This window comes from Canis lupus, chromosome 27, assembly GCF_003254725.2.
Source record: "Canis lupus dingo isolate Sandy chromosome 27, ASM325472v2, whole genome shotgun sequence".
NCBI lineage: Eukaryota > Metazoa > Chordata > Mammalia > Carnivora > Canidae > Canis > Canis lupus.
Genome location: NC_064269.1, coordinates 25,697,790 through 25,717,453, shown reverse-complemented (window position 1 = coordinate 25,717,453; position 19,664 = coordinate 25,697,790). Strand labels below are relative to the sequence as shown.

The 19,664-nt window shown below is 38.0% G+C and overlaps 1 protein-coding gene across 8 annotated transcripts in view; it reads right to left on the bottom strand.

The window, feature by feature from the left end:
• The window catches only part of RECQL (RecQ like helicase), a 46,056-nt gene extending 26,431 nt beyond the window's left edge, over positions 1–19,625 (bottom strand). For 2 of the 8 annotated variants that reach the window (XM_049102234.1, XM_049102241.1), the window contains exons 1-6: positions 18,931–19,071; positions 18,404–18,491; positions 12,804–12,851; positions 5,798–5,995; positions 4,127–4,306; positions 1,651–1,757 (exon numbers count right to left, since the gene is read on the bottom strand). In XM_049102234.1, coding sequence (XP_048958191.1) covers positions 1,651–1,757; positions 4,127–4,306; positions 5,798–5,995; positions 12,804–12,819 — 501 coding nt within the window. In that variant the 5' untranslated portion in view covers positions 12,820–12,851; positions 18,404–18,491; positions 18,931–19,071. Of the gene's footprint in view, positions 1–1,650; positions 1,758–4,126; positions 4,307–5,797; positions 5,996–12,803; positions 12,852–16,080; positions 16,256–18,403; positions 18,492–18,930; positions 19,072–19,491 lie in introns of those variants that run through there. The other 6 variants (XM_049102238.1, XM_049102237.1, XM_049102239.1 and 3 more) reach the window with 6 other exon arrangements.
• Positions 19,626–19,664: the final 39 nt, after the last annotated feature.

The window sequence follows — 19,664 nt, the reverse complement described above, 5'->3', positions numbered from 1 at the left end:
AGAATGAAACTGGATCACTTCCTTACACCATACATAAATTCAAAACGGATGAAGGACCTAAATGTGAGACAGGAAACCATCAAAATCCTAGAGAAGAACACAGGCAGCAATCAACTATAGCAACTTCTTACTAGGCATGTCACCACAGGCAAGGGAAACAAAAAGAAAAATGAACTATTGGGACTTCCTCAAGATAAAAAACTCTGCACAGCAAAGGAAACAATCAAAACTAGAAGGCAGCCTACAGAATGGGAGATGATATTTGCAAGTGATATATCTGATAAAGGGTTAGTATCTAAAATTTATAAAGAACCTACCAAGCTCAACACCCAAAAATCCAGTTAAGAAGTGGTCAGTTGACATAAACAGACATTTTTCCAAAGAAGACATCCAGATGGCTAACAGACACATGGAAAGATACTCAACATCACTCACCATCAGGGAAATACAAATCAAAATCACAACGAGATATCACCCCCATCTGTCAGAATGGCTAAAATTAACAACACAAGCAACAATATGTATTGGCAAGGATGTGGAGAAAGGGGAGCCTTCTTACACTGTTGGTGAGAATGCAAGCTGGTGCAGCTACTTTGGAAAAATGGTTTGAAGATTCCTCAAAAAGTTAAAAATAGAACTAGCCAACACTTGAGCAATTGTACTACTAGGTATTTACCCAAAGGATATAAAAATATAGATTCAAAGGAGTACATACACACTGTTTATAGCAGCACTATCAACAATAGCCAAACTATGGAAAGAGCCCAAATGTCTATCAACTGATGAATGGATAAAGAAGATTGTGTGTGTGTGTGTGTGTGTGTGTGTACATAGATAATGGAATATTACTCAGCCATCAAAAAGAATGAAATCTTGCCATTTGCAAGGATGTAGATGAAGCTACAGGGTATTATACTAAGTGAAATAAGTTAGAGAAAGACAAATACCATATGATTTCACTCATATATGGAATTTAAGAAACAAAACAGAGGTAACTGGGTGGCTCAGTCAGTTGAACATCTGACTCTTGGTTTCTAGTCAGGTCATGATCTCAGGGTTGTGGGACTGAGCCCCGCATCAAGCTCTGCACTCAGCAGGGAATCTGTTTGAGCCTTCTCTCTCTCCCTTTCTTTCCCCCCTGCCTCTCCTGCCGCTTGTGCACACTCACTCTCTCTCTAAAACAAACAAATCTTTAAAAAAATAAAAAGTAACAAAATAGATGAACATATGGAGGGGGAGAAAATGGGAAACAAACCATAAGAGACTCTTAATCAAAGAGAACAAACTGAAGGCTGATGGAGAGAGGTGGGTGGGGCATGGGCTAGGTGAGGGCTCTAAGAAAGGCATTTGTTATAGTGAGGACTGGTGTTATATATATAAGTGACGAACCCCTGAATTCTACTCCTAAAACCAGTATTGCACTCTATGTTAACTAACTACAATTTAAATAGACACATACACACTATTCTTAGTTCACAGACCTTATAAAAATAGGCAGTGGGCTAGAACTGGCCCATCAACCATAGTTTGCAACTCCAGATATGGTTATCAGTTTACAATTTTATAACCAATTCAATTGTAACCAAGGCTCCTACTGCAGTGAAGAGTTTAAATTAAAAAAAAAAAAAAAAAAAAGCCACAGAAGCATACCTTAGAACTAGAAGCATTTAACATGGTAGCTGAAATTCCTAATTGTTTTAAAACCATTAACTGGTCTTCCATAAGAGAGATCAATGGGCAAATCACAAGGGTAAAACCTAAAAGAGAAAGTATCTACTTTAAATTTTATACACCTCCAGAATAAGTTTTGACCACTCACCTGAGGGCATCACAACATCGATATACTACCAATTTTTCATCCTCATTAATAAAAGATATATTCTAAATAAATGCTCATTAGCCAAATAAGCAAATATTAGACAGAAATCTCTTTCCTTATTCAATACTATAAAAGTAAAAATAGATACCACTCTGAATTTTTACTTAACAATCGGTATTAATCATCTTAGCAAAATAATATAAATCAAGACAAATACTGCCCAGTTATATCAGGAGAAAGTTATTCCAAAGTTTTCCAAAGAAAATATAGCAACCTGTATAATTACATGTGATAGTTACATGAGTATTGTCCCACTTACTGAACCAGATTAATATATGCTGAGTAGAAATCAGTTAATAGTACACTGAACGAAATGCTGACAATACAGCCCGTTTCTCTTATTACTAAAATCGTGCACAGTTCTAAGAGTTATTCTACATTATTAGAATCACTGACTTTGTCTCTGGAGTTTGTCCCTTAAAATAACCTGAGACAGAGAGCAGACCAATTAAAAAACACACTCAAGTTCAGCATTTATCAGGGTTTTATCATCTCAGATAGTCTCTCTGCTATATTTTCACATTCTCCTCAGTGGTACCTTCTCACTACATTTAAACATGGGCAAGTCTCTCTTATCTTTGAAACACCCTGGACAGCTAACTAAGGGCCCCTCTCCTTTTCCCTTCATACAATTCTTTCTAAAGAATGTTCCATTCATTAGTTCCACTTCATCAACTCATCTTCCCTTTCTCTCCATTCCCACAGAAGTTCATTCTCCAAACGTACCCTATTTCAGTGAACAACTTCACCATGTGTCCCAGCCTAGAATTTGGACATCATTCTAGACTATCCCTTCTCCTACCACCTGACCTCCCCACACTCCCACCCTGTGTCCAATGAATACCAACTCCTACTGAATCTACCTCCTAATTGTTTCTAGAATTCCTCTATCTTCTAAAGCACAATTCTGACCAGTCTCTTACCTGTATAAAACCCTTCAATGGTTTCCCACTAATCTAAGGAAGTTTTTATACTATCTTTCAAGATTCTTTCCACAAGTCTTCCTCCCCAACTGCCTGCCACACTCAAATTCTTCCAGGTTACTGAAGACTCCTACCATGAAGGTTCTTACTTTTGGGCTCTCAGAAATACTGCTCCCCTGCATGAACACTCTTCCTTACTCCCCTGTCCTATCTTTGCCTTCTTACCCTTCAGCTTTTAGCTCAAATGCCACTTCCACAGGACAGCTTTCTCTGACAGCCCCAGGCCAGACCTTTGCACTGACTTAATTTCCTATTAAAATCTTTATCACAGGGCAGCCTGGGTGGCTCAGCAGTTTGGCGCTGCCTTCGGCCAAGGGTGTGATCCTGGAGACCAGCGATCGAGTCCCACATTGGGCTCCCTGTATGGAGCCTGCTTCTCCCTCTGCCTGTGTCCCTGCCGCCCCCTCTCTCTCTTTCTCTCTCTGTGTGTGTCTCTCTCTGTGTGTCTCTCACAAATAAATAAATAAATAAAATCTTAAAAAAAATCTTTATCACAAAACCTTTATTACAAATGCTTGCAATTACTTATATTCTCTAGACTGGGGTCAATAAACTAAAGGACTAGCTGCTTGTTTGGGTAAATCAAGTTTTAATGGAACACAGGCACATCCATTAGCTTGCATGTTGTCTATGGCCACTTTTGCCCTACAGTGACAGTTCAGCAGCTGCCCAGAGAGAGACCTTACAGATCATACCTATCCCATTTACTGACTGCTCTGCTAAGGGAAAGTCTACTGAGCCCTGCTCAATACCTTACTAGTCCCCAAACAACAGCATCAGTATCACCTGGGACCCTATTAGCTGTACAAGACCTTGGGTCTCACACAAACTCAGAATCTGCATGTTAATCACATCACCAGTGATTCTTACACACACTACAATTTGAGAAAGCACTGTTTTACACCAGCTCTATGAAAACTAGGACCTTGCCCGTTCTGCTTACTACTCTTAGTTACAGTGCCTAACACCACCACTGATGCTCAATAAAGATCTGGGACTAGAATCCAGGTCTGTGAATTTCTTATCTAGTACTTTATCTCCTACATGTTTTTTAGCTTATGTTTTAAGAACCAGATAAAAGAACTAATTCCGTTCAGTCTTTAACATTCCTTCTTTAAGTAAATCCTTTAAAATTTCTATTAACATAAAGATAAAATAAAAATGCATTTGATTTTCACATAGGTATGGTTAGAAATGATTTTTTTAAAGAATTAAAAGAGATATATCATTTCTTCAATTTAAAGGAATCTTTACTAATACTTACCATCCGAACATAATGCTGGTAACTGATAGCATAAGCTCTTTCCACCTCCTGTAGGCATAACAAGAAATACATCCTTCCCAGACATTGTTACATTAATAGTTTCAAGCTGAAGCAGTCTGAACCTCTGCAGTTTAAAGATATTTTGCAGAACATCTTTAACTTTACTAGACCAGGGAAAATCTAGACAGAGGAAAAAAAGTTAAATATATTAGAACTATTTAGGATTATAAACAAGATACAAATATGAATGGCTGCTTTTATATTAGAGAAAAACAGATAAGAATTTATATAAGACTTGTAATACTATTAACAACTTAACTTTTATACTAACAATTTTGTGATTAGTTTTACTCACAAAGCTAAGCAAAAACAAATAAACTGGTATGTGATAAGAAACAGTACATCAGGGCAGCCCTGGTGGCTCAGCGATTTAGCACCGCCTTCAGCCCGGGGTGGGATCCTGGAGACCCGGGATTGAGTCCCATGTCAGGCTCCCTGCATGGAGTCTGCTTCTCCCTCTGCCTGTGTCTCTGCTTCTCTCTCTATGTCTCTATGTCTCTCATGAATAAATAAATAAAATCTTTAAAAAAAAAAAAAGAAAAGAAATAGTACATCAGAAAAAATGAAAACATTTGCCATTAACCTACACAGAACAAGGTGCTTGATTGGTATGCAAAAAAGTCTGAATGTTGATCAAGGAATTCATAATATCATAAAAATCTTAAATACCAAGTTAACGTTTTTGTAGAATTTTTTTGTATAAATATCTTGTTAGAAGCAAATATGTGGGAAGCAAGGCTCATTAAAGCACTGCCATTTGAGAGTCATAGTATTCCATTATAACATGATAGCCAGTGATGTACATGATGCTTGGCAAGATCTTGACTCAAGAAAGTTGTGTTCACTAGGGCAGGAAAATGAAGTAGACTTTGGCAAGAATTTGAATCTATTCTTTTTTTCTTAATGGTTTAATTTTTTTCTAGTTAAAATTCAAAAAATTTAGTTTCTGAATTAAAAAATCTTTCTCTAAGCACTAATTAATGCTAGAACCAAATCTGGAAAAATAATGAAGTCTGAATAATAAAAAGCTTCATTCAAAATGAACATGGAGGGATCCCTGGGTGGCGCAGCGGTTTGGCGCCTGCCTTTGGCCCAGGGCGCGATCCTGGAGACCCGGGATCGAATTCCACGTCGGGCTCCTGGTGCATGGAGCCTGCTTCTCCCTCTGCCTGTGTCTCTGCCTCTCTCTCTCTCTCTCTCTCTGTGTGACTATCATAAATAAAAAAACAAACAAACAAACAAAAACAAAACAAAATGAACATGGAGGGCAGCGTGGGTGTCTCAGCGGTTTAGCGCCACCTTCAGCCCAGAACATGATCCTGGAGACCCAGGAACAAGTCTCGCATGGGGTTCCCTGCATGGAGCCTGCTTCTCCCTCTGCCTGTATCTCTGCCGCCTCTCCGTCTCTGTGTGTATCTCATGAATAAAAAAATAAATAAAATCTTTAAAAAAAAATTAACATGGATAAAGAATGTTTTGCCTATTGGTTTCCCACGCTACTCAAAGAGCAGCCAGTTTCCCCTCTGGAAAGTACTGATACAGGAACAATGACTGAACTCCTACATAAAGAAATAAACAGAAACAAAACTAGCAAAGAAAAACAGAGTAAACCTTCTTTATTCCAAGCAGCAGGTGAAGAATCCGATTCACTGCTTTCCCCAACGTCAGAAGCTTCTAAGTGCTGCTTTATTCGGTTTGTTAGGATGTTCTTTTTCTGAATAAGCTCTTGTTGCCTTTCCAGAAGTTCCTGAATTTGAATGTCTACTGCATGTAGCTCATTGGTTATAGAATCCAATTCTTCAGTTAGAGCTACAAGGAAGGAAAAATAAAAGATACAATAACTAAACAATTAGTTTTAAGTTTCCCTATTGACTTTTGGATATTCTTCACCATCCAAATTATAGACATATTTACAGTAGGAGACCAAGGTAGTTAAGAGCATGTGTGAAAAAAAAAAAAAAAAAAAAAAAAGAGCATGTGTGTTGGGAGTCACACAGACCTGAGTTAAATCTTAAGTCACTGTCTCAACTCAAGCTAAGTCCTTAACTGAGCCTCAATTTCCCCACCTGTAAAAGGGGATAATACCCAGCTTTCTTAGTATTGTTTTAAAGAATTAAGTCAAATAACACATGGGAAGTTCTTAACATAGTACCTGACACATAGTTATGCATCTAATAAATGATCATTATTACCTTTATTGTGTTGTAGGAGTTGGAACAACAATCTCCTAAGTGATTTAAGCAACCAGACTTTAAAACAAAAGGGAAGTATTTTAAAGTAATTCCCTAACTACTTAGATATTATTTCACAAAAACACTCATATTTGGGTTCGTATGTTGGCATGAGGAGGAGCTGATGACTATAACAAGCTGATGTAACAATAAAAAGAGAACTCGAACTGACATTATAATTCAATCAAAACTAATTTATAAAGCAGTCTTAATGTAGGATTCTAAGCAATCCTTTATTAAGGCCAAAATGAGATTCCTTTGGATACCACAACAATAAAAACCAAAACGTTTTAAAGATGTCCTTGGTGCTTGCTAAAACATCAGCTTGCAGTAATCTAGCCTTAATTAATGCCTGAAATTTTCATAGGATGAAATCTCACGGTTATGATTTAAAATAGGATGCTATGGTGGCTTTGTATTATACCAGCTACCAAAATTTTCTTCCCTCGTGATTCTGGGTTACAATTGCCCACAAATGAACTCTGGTTTCAGACTTGGAGGTGGACATGAAACAGCAGCCAGCTTTACATTCAGATGGTTGGCATAAGATCAGGTGCTGTTGGGCTCATTCACCTTCTTGACACGGGCAGATGCCAGTTCCTCCATCTCCTGCTGAATCTCTCAGGGGTAGCAGGTTAGCCTACAGTTTCTTCTAACTTCCCCCAAATTGTTGGCCACGTTCTTATACAATTTTCTATGGCAAGTGCACCAGCTCTTCTGAAGGGCACCAGCATCCTGGATGTCAGAGCCTTGTAGGCAATGACTTGCAAACACAAGACCAAATGAGACACAGACAGGTCTCAGCTCATCTTTACCCTCCCACACTCCATCTCCATCTTCCTGTCCCTGCTGCTGGCACTGCTGACTTCAGGACCAGTAATGGACTGCTTAACCAGGTACCATGATCATATAGGAACTAATCCCTAAAAAAAGTCCCTTAAATCACTCATGATTCAGCTTCTCTGAGTGAACCCTAACCAACACCAAATGCTGTTCCAGAAGAAAAGAAACTTAAAAGTAGGTTCTCTAAATTGTTTCTATGCCACCTAGAATAGTCTCTGATTTAAAGATTTACAGATATTAATGACCCTTGTCTGCTGTGGTAAAAGGGACAGTGGTATTTCATGGCATGCAGTAGACAAAGTTATTTAAAATATAACCTAGACACCAGTAAGTAAGTATCTGGAGAGGGAGAGTCTCTGGGTGACCGAGCGTCTGCTGTCACAGAATATTTTTGTGAGAATAATGGGGTTGATTGGCTGCTTCTAAATATGCTGAAGAATCTGACAGAAATGCAGGATCTGCATAAAGAAGGAACTTCCAGTCTCTAATGATTATCCTAAAAGAATCCCTTATATCCTATAACTACAGGGTCAAGACTACTGAATACCAACATTCTGCAGGTGGCTGAATTCCAATGCAAATTGAATTTCCAGCCTTGCACAGACTCTTACATCAAAGTTAGGGCATGGATTAGGAAGAGGTGAGACCTGCAATTGGGAAGGGAACATCTGGGCAGATTCCAACAAAGCAGGCAGGGGGCCTGAAACCACTAACTTGTGCCAAGTCTCTCTTGCCCTTCCTCCCCTTTCTCAGACAGCCTCCTGTCTGATTGCCTGTGATGGTCTTTCCTGAGGCAGCTGCTTTGCAAGGGTTTGCTATTCCCACTAAGAATCTGCCCTGTCACCTCTCAGTATTTCAAGACCTAAGAAGTCCTAGAGAATGAGATACAAACGTAATGCATAAAAAGACATGAAACACACCAAGAGTTGTACTTTCCAACATATATAAACATTCTTCATCTTATCAAGCTTCACTTTACTGCATTTTGCAGATATTAAGCTTTTTAAGAAACTGAAAGTTTGTGGCAACCTGTGTTGAGCTAGTCTACAAGCACCATTTTTCTACCAGTTTGCTCACTCCATGTCTCTATGTCACATTTTGGTAATTCTTGCAATATTTGAAACTTTTTCATTATTATTACATTTGTTATGGTAATGTAGGATCAGTGCTTTTTAATACTACTATTGTAATTGCTTTGGGGAACCACAAACTCCACCCATATAGGACAGTAAACTTAATAAAAGGGGTACATGTTGTGATTGTTCCACCGATCAGCCATTCCCCAGTCTCTCTCCCTCTCTATGGTCCTATTCCCTTAGACACCTCTATATTGAAATTAAGCCAGTTAAATTACTCCACAATGGCCTCTAACTGTTCAAGTGAAGGGAAGAGTTGCCTGTCTCTCACTTTAAATAAAAAAACTAGAAGTGATTAAGCTTAGTGAGGAAGGCACGTCAAAAGCCAAGACAGGCTGAAAGTCAGCTAGAGGAGTTGTGAATGCAAAGAAAAAGTTCTGGAAGGAAATTAAAAGTGCTACTTTAGTGAACACATGAACACAGGTAAAGTAGAAAGCAAAACAGCCTTAATGCTGACATGGAGAGAGATTTAATAGTCTGGATAGAAGATCAAATAAAAAAAAAAAAAAGAAGAAGATCAAATCAACCACAATATTCCCCTAATTAAACCAAAGCCTAATCCAGAGCAAGGCCCTAACTCTCTTCAATTCTATGAAGGCTCAGAAAGGTGAGAGAGAAATGGGCAAAAGAAAGTATGAAGCTAGCAGAGATTGGTTCATGAGGTTTAATTTCCATACACAAAAGTGTAAGGTAAAGGAACACCTGGGTGGTTCAGTCTGTTAAGCGGCTGCCTTCAGCTCAGCAGGGAGCCTGCTTCTCCCTAGCCTTCTTTCCCTCCCCAACCCCACCCCTGCTTGTGCTCTCTCTCTCAAATAAATTAAAAAAAAAAAAAAGTGTAAGATAAAGCAGCAAGTGTTGATGTGTAAGATGCACCGAGTTATCCAGACGATTTAGCCAAAATAGTTAATGAAGGAGGCTTATAATAACAGATTTTTTCACTGTAGACAAAATAGCATTCTATTAGAAGAAGATGACAGGTTGGACTTTCATAGTTAAAGACAAGTCAATGCCTGGTTTCAAGCTTAAAAGAACAGGCTGACTCTTGGTAGGATCTAAAGCAGCTGGTGACTTAAGTTGAGGCCAATTCTCATTTATAATTCCAAAAACTGCAGAGGCAAAAATTATGCTAAATCTACTCTGCCTGTGTTCTATAAGCCTGGATGATAGCACATCTGTTTATAACATGGGTTACTGAGTACTTCAAGTGCACTGTTGAGCCCTAATGTTCAGAAAAAAAACAAATGAGGAAGTAAAGATTCCAAATACATTCTACAAGGCTGGTATTATCCTCCTATCAATGATATGAAATCCCAAATTTCAAGATATGTAACTGTAGTAATCAAAACAGTATGCTATTGTCACAAAAAAAGACACATAGAATAATAGAACAGACAAGACACACCAGAAATAAACCCACACTTACATGGTTTATTAATCTATGACAATGCAGGTAGGAAAATACAATGCAGAAAAGACAGTCTCTTCCGTAAATGGTGTTCAAAACACTGCATAGCTACATGCAAATGAATGAAACTGGACTACTTTCGTACACAATACACAAAAACAAACTCAAATGGATTAAAGACCTAAATGTAAGACCTGATACCATAAAACTCCCAGAGGAAAACAGAGAGAGTAATCTCTTTAGACACTGCCCTTAGCAACATATCTAAGGATATGTCTTCTCTGGCAAGGAAAACAAATGCAAATATAAAATACTGGGACTATATCAAAAGAAAATGCTTTTGCACAGCAAAGGAAACCATCAATAAAACAAAATAGCAACCTAATAAATGACAGAAGATATGTGCAAAACATAAGGAATATCTGATACAGAATTAATACTCAAAATAAATACAGAACTTACAAAACTCAACACCAAAAAAAACCAAATAGTCCAATAAAAAAAAACAGAATACCTGACCAGATATTTTCCCAAAGAAGATGGAGATAGCAAAAAGACACATGAAAAGATGTTCAGCATGACTAATCATCAGGGAAAGTTTGAGGTACTTGTAAGAGGTACAAACTTCTAGTTATAAAATCAAAACCACAATGGGATATCACCTCACACCAATCCAAATGACTAGTATCAAAAACAAAGAAATAACAAGTGTTGACAAGGATGTGGAGAAAAAAATCCTTCATGCTGTGGTGGGAATGTAATTTGGTACAGTTACTGTGAAAAATAGTATGGAGTTTTCTCAAAAAATTAATTAAAATTAAAAATAGAAATGCCATATCATCTAGTGCTGAGAAAGAAAAATGAAAAGAAAATGAAAATACTAATTCAAAAAGATATTTTGTTGCAGTGTTATTTAAAATAGTCAAGATATAGAAGCAATCCAAGTGTTCAATGCCTGACAAATGGATGAAGAGTAGTGTGTGCATACACACACACACACACACACATACACACAATGGAATATTACTCAGCCATAAAAAATAATGAGATTTTGCTAATTGAAACAAGGGACCTAAGAGGTAGGAGGCTAAATAAAAGAAGTCAGAGAATGACAAATGCCATATGACTTCACTTACACATGTAATGTTAAAAACAAACAAGACACCTGGGTGCTCAGTTGGTTAAGTGTCTGCCTTTGGCTTAGGTCTTGATCTTGGGGTCCTGGGATTAAGCCCCATGTCAGGTTCCCCGCTCAGCAGGAAGTCACTTCTCCTTCTCCCTCTACCCCTCCTTTGTGTGCATCTGTGTGTGTGCGTGTGCGCTTTCTCTCTCATTCTCAAATAAAACCTTTAAACAAATAAAAACCTTTTGTTTTTTTAAAAGATTTTATTTATTAATTCATGAGAGACACAGAGAGGCAAGGACACAGGCAGAGGGAGAAGCAGGCTCCCTATGAGGATCCCAGAACTCCAGGATCACGCCCTGAGTTGAAGGCATATGCTCAACCACTGAGCCACCCAGGCATACCAAACAAAAACCTCTTAAATACAGAGAATAAACTAGCAGTTGCCAAAAGAAGGAAGGCAGAAAGAATGGTGAAATAAGTTAAGGGGATTAAGAGGTACAAACTTCTAGTTATAAAATAAATCACAAGTTGAAAAGTACAACACTCGAATATAGTCAATATTATAATTACATTGCAGAGTGACAATGACTACACTTAAACCATGGTAAGCATTGATTAATGGATAGAACTGGGGAATATGTTGCACTCCTGAAAGTAATATAACATATACTAATTGTACTTCATTAAAAAAATAATAAAAACTCTTTGAAAACTAAAATATTTGTTGAAAAATCATTCATCGATATATTATCTACAGTATTAATTTGAGTAGTGGGATTCAAAGTGATATATATTTTCTACTTTATGATTTCTTAGGTTCCTATAATTCCCTCAAAAAAACATGTCATCCCTTGGAACCCTTAGCATTGCTGTGGGAATGTAAAATGGAACAGTCAGTATGGAAAATAGTATGGCGGGATCCCTGGGTGGCGCAGCGGTTTGGCGCCTGCCTTTGGCCCAGGGCGCGATCCTGGAGACCCGGGATCAAATCCCACGTCGGGCTTCCGGTGCATGGAGCCTGCTTCTCCCTCTGCCTATGTCTCTGCCTCTCTCTTTCTCTCTCTGTGACTATCATAAATAAATAAAAATTAAAAAAAAAAAAAAAAAAAGGAAAATAGTATGGCAGTTCCTGAAAAATTAAAGACAGAAAAACCATGTGATTTCAGCAATTCTACTTCTAGGTACATACCCAAAAGAACTGAAAACAGACTCAAACACATTTGTACTCCAATGTTCATAGCAGCATTATTCACAATTGCCACAAGATGAAACAACCCAGATGTCCACTGACAAATTGATAAACAAAAGGAGATATATACAACGTAATATTATTCAGCTTTAAAAAGAAAAATGTTACAAAATCCTAGCTCAAAGACATTACACTAAGGGAAATAAGCCAGACACAAAAGGACAAATATTTTATGAGTCCACTGACATGAGGTATCCTGAGTATTCAAATTCATTCAGACAGAATATGAATAGTTACCAACCAGCAACTGGTAGGAAGGAAGGAAAGGGACGTTAATGTACAATGGGCACAGAATTTTGGTCTGGAATGATGAAGTTCTGGAGATGGATATTGGTGATGGTTACACAATAATGTAAATTTTGGGCACTGAACTGTATAAAGAGTACATTTTGGCAGGTATGTTTTACTACAATAAGAAAAAACCCACCACACATCATTTCAATAATCAGACTTTTAAAACAAATATTTTTATAATTTATGTTTCTTTATTTTTACTAAGACTTTCCTGTTAGAGCAGTTAAAGGTTCACAGCAAAACTGAAAGTACAGAGAAAAACAATTTTTTTCAAAGAACATGCAATTAGAAATAAAACAGAACGTACTATAAAATGTAATCACTTCCACTAACCTGAAATGGATGCCATTTTAAAACTGAATTGGAGATCCAAACTTCTTTCTAAAAATGAAAGAAAAATCATAGCAATATTTTTTAAACCACACTATATTGATAATGTCTCACCAACAATAATATGTCAATACTGAGCATGAAAAATGTTAAAAAGTAAATTATATATTGTAGTGACTCATACTTTTTTGTGTGTAATGCACTAGTGTGGAGCCTAACTCATGACCCTGAGCTGAAACTGAGTTGGACTGGGTGCTCAACCAACTGAGCTATCCAGGCACCTCTTATTATAGAGGAGACTTTTAAAATAAGGATTACATTAATTTTTATGGAGAATTCTCTAGATTACAGAGAAATGTACAAAAATCACATGGGATCACTCATATCAATAACACTTGAACATCACATACAAAGTGATTAGCAAAAAAGAGCAAAGCTTTGAGGCTAAACAGTGTTAGCACTAAATTACTGTATAATCTTAGCAAAGTTAAACAACCTGTTCCTCTTAGCCTCTTTCCTTTATCTGTAAAATTGGGTTATTAAACCTATCTTATCAATACAGATTCAAATATCCCAGAATAGGCTAAATCCATCCATATAAATAGTCATTCAACATTTTATTGAATACTTGCTTAAAGAGTTACAATTTAGGTTCAAAAGAGGAGCTGGTATCCTAAGAAGGGATCAGATTTCAGGAGAGAATAGGAAAAGGTCAGAGGCGGGGAAACACAAAACAATTAAAGAACTTTAAATACCTCTGAATGACTAAAAAAATTTTTAAAAGATTTATTCATGAGAGGCAGAGAGAGAGAGAGGCAGAGACAGAGGCAGAGGGAGAAGCAGGCTCCATGCAGGGAGCCCGAGGTGGGACTCCATCCCAGGTCTCCAAGATCACACCCTGGGCCAAAGGCAGGCACTCTACCGCTGAGCCACCCACCGGGGCTGCCCTGAATGACTAAAATTTAAGAGTACATATGAGCAAGTGGGAGGAGAGGAGGCTTGAAGGCAGGAACTTCTCACTATGTAAGCTGCTTTATAAACAATATACCTCTGAATTTCCTTCCATGTTTTGGTTTGAATGCTCCTGGTTTACACACTGTCTTTTTGGTGTGTGCAGAGTAAACTTTTACTAATTACTACTTCAATATTTCTAAACTATTGACAGTTTATGGTGTAAAAATGGGATCCAAAGAAGCCACGACCCCACCATCCCCCTCAACTGAGGCCTCTATGGTGATAGAACTGAGTCCACTGCTTCCTCACCGACCCTAGAGTCTGAAGGTCTCTCTTATAGCTGAGCTCCAGTCTCTCCATTTTGAGCTGACTTTAATTTGCACAACACTTTGTTTGTTGAAGCTTCTTAGTAAATTACCCTATTCTGTTTCCCTTTGGTTTGGAAAAGTTTTTGAAAAACAGGGTTCCTCATAGTTAAGAACTCTTAGGGAATCTAAGGGCAAAGATGGTTCCACTTGGTTTATGGACCAGGATTTTGTGCCTTTTTGGAAAATGGGTGAACTTCTGGAACTGCAGTCGCTACTGTAGGGCAACTTTAACTTAGAGAAGTGGATCCTGACAAGAGAGAATTTCAAATCTCTCAGTGACAATGGACTGCATTCTTTGATGGATAAACAGAAGCTTCTAAAAGACAAAATGACTGCAAAAATAGCTTTAAAAGATCCTTACATCATTCAAACAAACAAACAAACAAACAAAAAACTTAGTAAAAAAAGAAACCTTTGTTATCAGAGTAGTAATCTCAACTTAGTCCCACAATTTGGATCCAACTATTCTTTTATAAACTAGTGAGTTTTGCATTAAAATGGCTATCAGCTCTTGATTAAATTTTTTTAAACAAAAGCTGTAAGATCTGTTTTGCATCTGTCTGCATGTTTAAGTACGTCTAAGCATGCATATTGTTGATGTGTGATATTTTTCTAATTTCAGATGGTAGTGCCAAAACTAATGTGTAAGAAGCTCTATTTAATTGGCTTAAAGAAAAATAAGCACTTATAAATTAAGTATTCTTGAAACCCTCAGAAACATAAGAACTAACCCAAATGTTTTTCAAGTTCACAAGACCTGACATAACTTTTGAAAAGTAAAACCTAGTTTAAGTTTGTTGGCTTAATAAAAGCAAGTATGTGGGGATGCCTGGGTGGCTCAGCGGTTTAGCGCCTGCCTTTGGCGCAGGGCGCGATCCTGGAGTCCCAGGATCGAGTCCCGCATCGGGCTCCCGGCATGGAGCCTGCTTCTCCCTCTCCCTGTGTCTCTGCCTCTCTCTCTCTCTCATGAATGAAAAAATAAAAAATCTTTAAAAATAAATAAATAAATAAAATAAAAGCAAGTATGTCTTCACAATCTCTCAACGAGAAAAATAACCTGAGATGGTTAGCTGTTTAATGTTTAAGCATAATTTTTAAAAACAAATAATTTAAATACATGTAAATAACAGAAAAGTTTGTACCAAGTTAAACTAAATAATGAATACCTAAATCATTTCCAAATGAGATAATATACTGAATCATTAAATACTAAACAAGTTTATCTACTCTGGGCTTCTTTTTCTGTACAGTATTGTAGTATCACTAATACTTTATTTAAGGAAACTAACTTTATTTAAACTTATACTGAAATAAAACTATACATTACTACCAAAAATGGGGAAAAGAAGTAATCTGTCACTTACTAGAAGTAAAACATAACCACACCTATAACTGTAATAAACATAAACCAATGATATTTCTGCCTGCTGGAGTTTGGAGCTTGGGGATTGCTCATTTTGTTAAAATGAATTAATAGCAGGTATAAGAGAATTACTAAAGACCTACAACCTCAACTAATAATTTTCCCTGAAGCTAATAAGGATTAAAAGAAAGTTAAAAAGGAAATAATCACTGCTATGTGATTTAAAATACTTTTTATCATGTCCGGGTGCCAACTAAGATTGACCTCAGTAAATTAGTGTTTTGGAAATGTCATTTAAACCCATTTAAATTTGCTCTCTGAATTGGTTCCCGTCATGGTTATTTATCAGTACTACTACACTGACTCAAATCTACCTTAGATTTGAATGGTTTTTATTAAGTACCTCCCTTGTATTACTATGCAAGGTTCTTATTTACGTTAATCTATAGTTCCATTTGTATCATCTGTTACAAGGTAACCTAAATCTAGTTCTTCATCTTCTGGCAAAACTCTCTGAATAAATTCACGCTATGGCAACTATTCTTTTATTTGTGAGAAATCACTAAATTCTATTGGCACCTGCCAACATTTTTACCTTACTCTGGCTTGCTCATACCGCCTTAAGAGTCCATTCAGGGGATCCCTGGGTGGCGCAGCGGTTTGGCGCCTGCCTTTGGCCCAGGGCGTGATCCTGGAGACCCGGGATCGAATCCCACGTCGGGCTCCCGGCATGGAGCCTGCTTCTCCCTCTGCCTGTGTCTCTGCCTCTCTCTCTCTCTCTCTGTGTGACTATCATAAATAAATAAAAATTTATAAAAAAAAAAAAAAAAAAAGAGTCCATTCAGGCTTTAGTAGCCTAGGATTCATCACAACAACCCTAACTTTTGGCTCTTTAATTTTTAGAGACAAAAGATACTTGGATCTATCAATAACTATGTCCTTTGCCAATTAAAAACTATACTATTAAAAAATGTATGTTTCTAAAAAGGTTTTATAATTGTGTATTTATAAATTTGCCAGTCCACAATTGCTTACTTCTTGGCTTTTACTATAAATATTATGAGTTAAGAATTCTAATTAATATATGTAATTAAAGATACTAGAAATAATAAGGATGAAGAAAGTGTATGAAAAGTAGTTAAAACAGAACATGTTTTTTGGACAAGGAAAGATATGAAGAATATGGGCTTTTGTTGTTGTTTTGGTAAGGGAAGAAGGAAAGGAATTTTGCCCAAAAGTAAAATGATTATTCCAGAATGGGAAAGGAAAATGATGAAATAAAAACTAGATGGATATAAAAAGTTGTAGAAGGCTTATGGAAAAGGAATCAAGAAAAGAATTTTATGTGTGGTCTAGCTAAGACTGAAATGGAGTTAAGTTTTTGCAAAACTGTTCCTACAAACAAAGTGCTTCATCTCCAAAGAGATTAATGGAAAAGACTGACAAGTACAGGTTTCTGCTAACTTTAAGGTCATCAGACTGAATGGGGCAAGAATTTCTGAAAGTTTAGTGGGAAACTGATTCATAAAAACCTACTTTTGTAATCAAAGGTTGAAACATTTTTTTTCTCCCTACCTGATTTCGCCAGAATTTAAGAACTCTTATTAATTAAATAATCTTATTTTTCATGACAGTATATGTATTTACATAAGCTCGATCTGATCTCCTTGTGATAGGGCATGATTAGACAAGTCCTTAGCTTGGTTGCTTAGCCCAAAGAGCCTTGAAAAGTTCAATCTAAGATTTTTATTTTTTGATTCTTTATGAAAAGTTCTAGCAGAGTGGATTTAAAAGAGCCTGTATGATCACTATTTTTGCTGCACTTCTATAAATAATCAGTCCAAATTTATTGAAACTGGACTCAATTTGCAAACAAATTAGTCTTGATAGAAACTTGATAGATAACTGTAGTTATCTTGATAGAAATGGGATGATTATAGAGAAAAACTAGGTTTCAGTAACACATCTTTGTGGACATCAGATCCTACTGCTGTTAATTTCTTTAAAGTTTTATTTTCTACTTATACACTGGACTGGATCCTGAATACTTCTAGTTTCCTCCAATATCTGGCTAGAACTCTCCAAACTAACATTTACAATTTTGTCTTCTGATTTGGAATCACTATGAAAATAAAACTGCCCTTTTCCTAAAGTCATGCAAACTAAAGCCAGACAACTGGATACAAACTTCAGGGAAACCACCAAGAGCTCATGTAAGAACAATGTGCCTGTTGCTATGTGGTCACCCAGCAAGATAACCAGAGACATCCAAACTGCAAACCAGGAAAAATCTATCAGATTGTTACTCTTGCCCTCACTCCATCTGAAGATAATTTGAATCCAACATCTAGAAATTTTCTCAACTGGCTTCTCTCCAAACTCAAGACACTGCACTTAGAATTTTCTTGAACTATTATCTTCCTTCTTTTGTTTTCATTGAAATATGTCTCACTAAATATCTGACAGCTCACAGCATAGAGAGGCCGAATTTAGGTGGAAGTTCACCTGTAGCACTGCCTCTTTATTTTTTTTTTAAAGATTGTATTTATTTATTCATGAGAGACACAGAGAGAGAGGCAGAGACACAGGCAGAGGGAGAAGCAGGCTCCCTGCAGGGAGCCTGACATGGGACTCCATCCCAGGTCCCCAGGATCACACCCTGGGCTGAAGGCAGCGCTAAACTGCTGAGCCACTGGGGCTGCCCAGCACTGCCTCTTAAAATAAAACATCCTCACCTTCACCCAGTCCCAAGTCATCGTGAAGATGTAATTGTTAATACACTGTCTTATGCCTATGTAAATACCTTTTAAAAAACTGAAACCCAGTTAATTTATTTGGTTGGTTAAATGTTGGCACACGGGAATCTCCTCTGGGAATTTTTCAATCTTTGGCTATTGTCCTCCTTAGATCATATTTACCTCTCTAATATGCTGCACACTCTCAAGGGTTTTGAAGGTCTGTCAGCAGCCACTCACAGGCCAAACGGTATCCATCAGGATCAGACAACTGGATAGAATCAATAATAACCACATAAATGATGAAGATGATGAACAGCCTGAGCCTGATGACTCAACTAATGGCAACAGCAAAAATGTGATTCTTCAGCCTGAGTACATCAACAGTGGAAACTGAAAATACTATACTGGTTGATCAGAACAACCAAAAAGGGAAGAACTGTTTTAAAAAAAAAAAAAAAAAAATTGAAAAAAAGGAGAACAGCCTTGAAAATTCCGAGCAGACAAAACCGGTTTAGTCAAAGCTCAATACAGCTTATCTGGTGAAACTAACTTGACCTAGATAATTTCCTGTCTATGCCTCCAGAAATCGTAAGCAAAACTTAAAACTGTTTCCCAAGGTTTATATGAGGTAATCCCACTAACCAATTCCCTATCACTTAAGAAAAAGTTAATCCTCTAATCACTGTGAAGAAGAAACAGTCACTGACTTCTTAACTGTGTTAAGTCGCTTGGTAACAATATACGCCCAGAGCCTCATTCCCTTTTTGGGCTCCTGGTTTCACAGTCGTCTCTTCGGTGCGTGCACAGTAAACTGCTACTTTCAAGTTGCTACTTGAGTGGTTCACTGGTTTTCCTCCTGCTCTTTCTGGACTTCCGACCGCACGCCCCCGTCTGCCCACCACCTGCGTTCAGGAAACAACAGCAGTCTAAGAACGCCCCCCACTATGCTGATGCGTCTCCGAAGGTGGCCGCCAATGCGCAGACTGGAAACCCAGCTTCCCACGTGGAAGAGGATGGGGTAGGCAGCCCAACGGGCCCCCGGAGGCCCTCGCTCCACGGAGATGGGCGAGGATGCACGCCCGTTTCCCCCCTGCGGAAGTGATCCGCGATAGCCCGGCTCACCCTCAGGACGGAAAAGGGAGGGAAAAAGAGCCCTTTCAGAGCAGATTTACCCCAAAACCCCTCCCCAGACGGCTAAAGGAACCCACGCCGCCAGCGCGGCCGCCCCGCTCTCCGACCTCAGAGCGCCGGCCCCTCAGGACCACTACCTACAGTCTCCAGCCGCTCCGCAATGAAAACTTCCCGCCACCAGGCTTTCCTCTTTCTCCAGCCGCGAGCATCCGCCCTTCCGGCGAGGTGCCCTCCACCAATTGCAAGGGACAGCCTTCTCTAATTGGTGAAGGGGTGTGGCCACTAGGCGCGTCACCGAACAAGGCCAGCG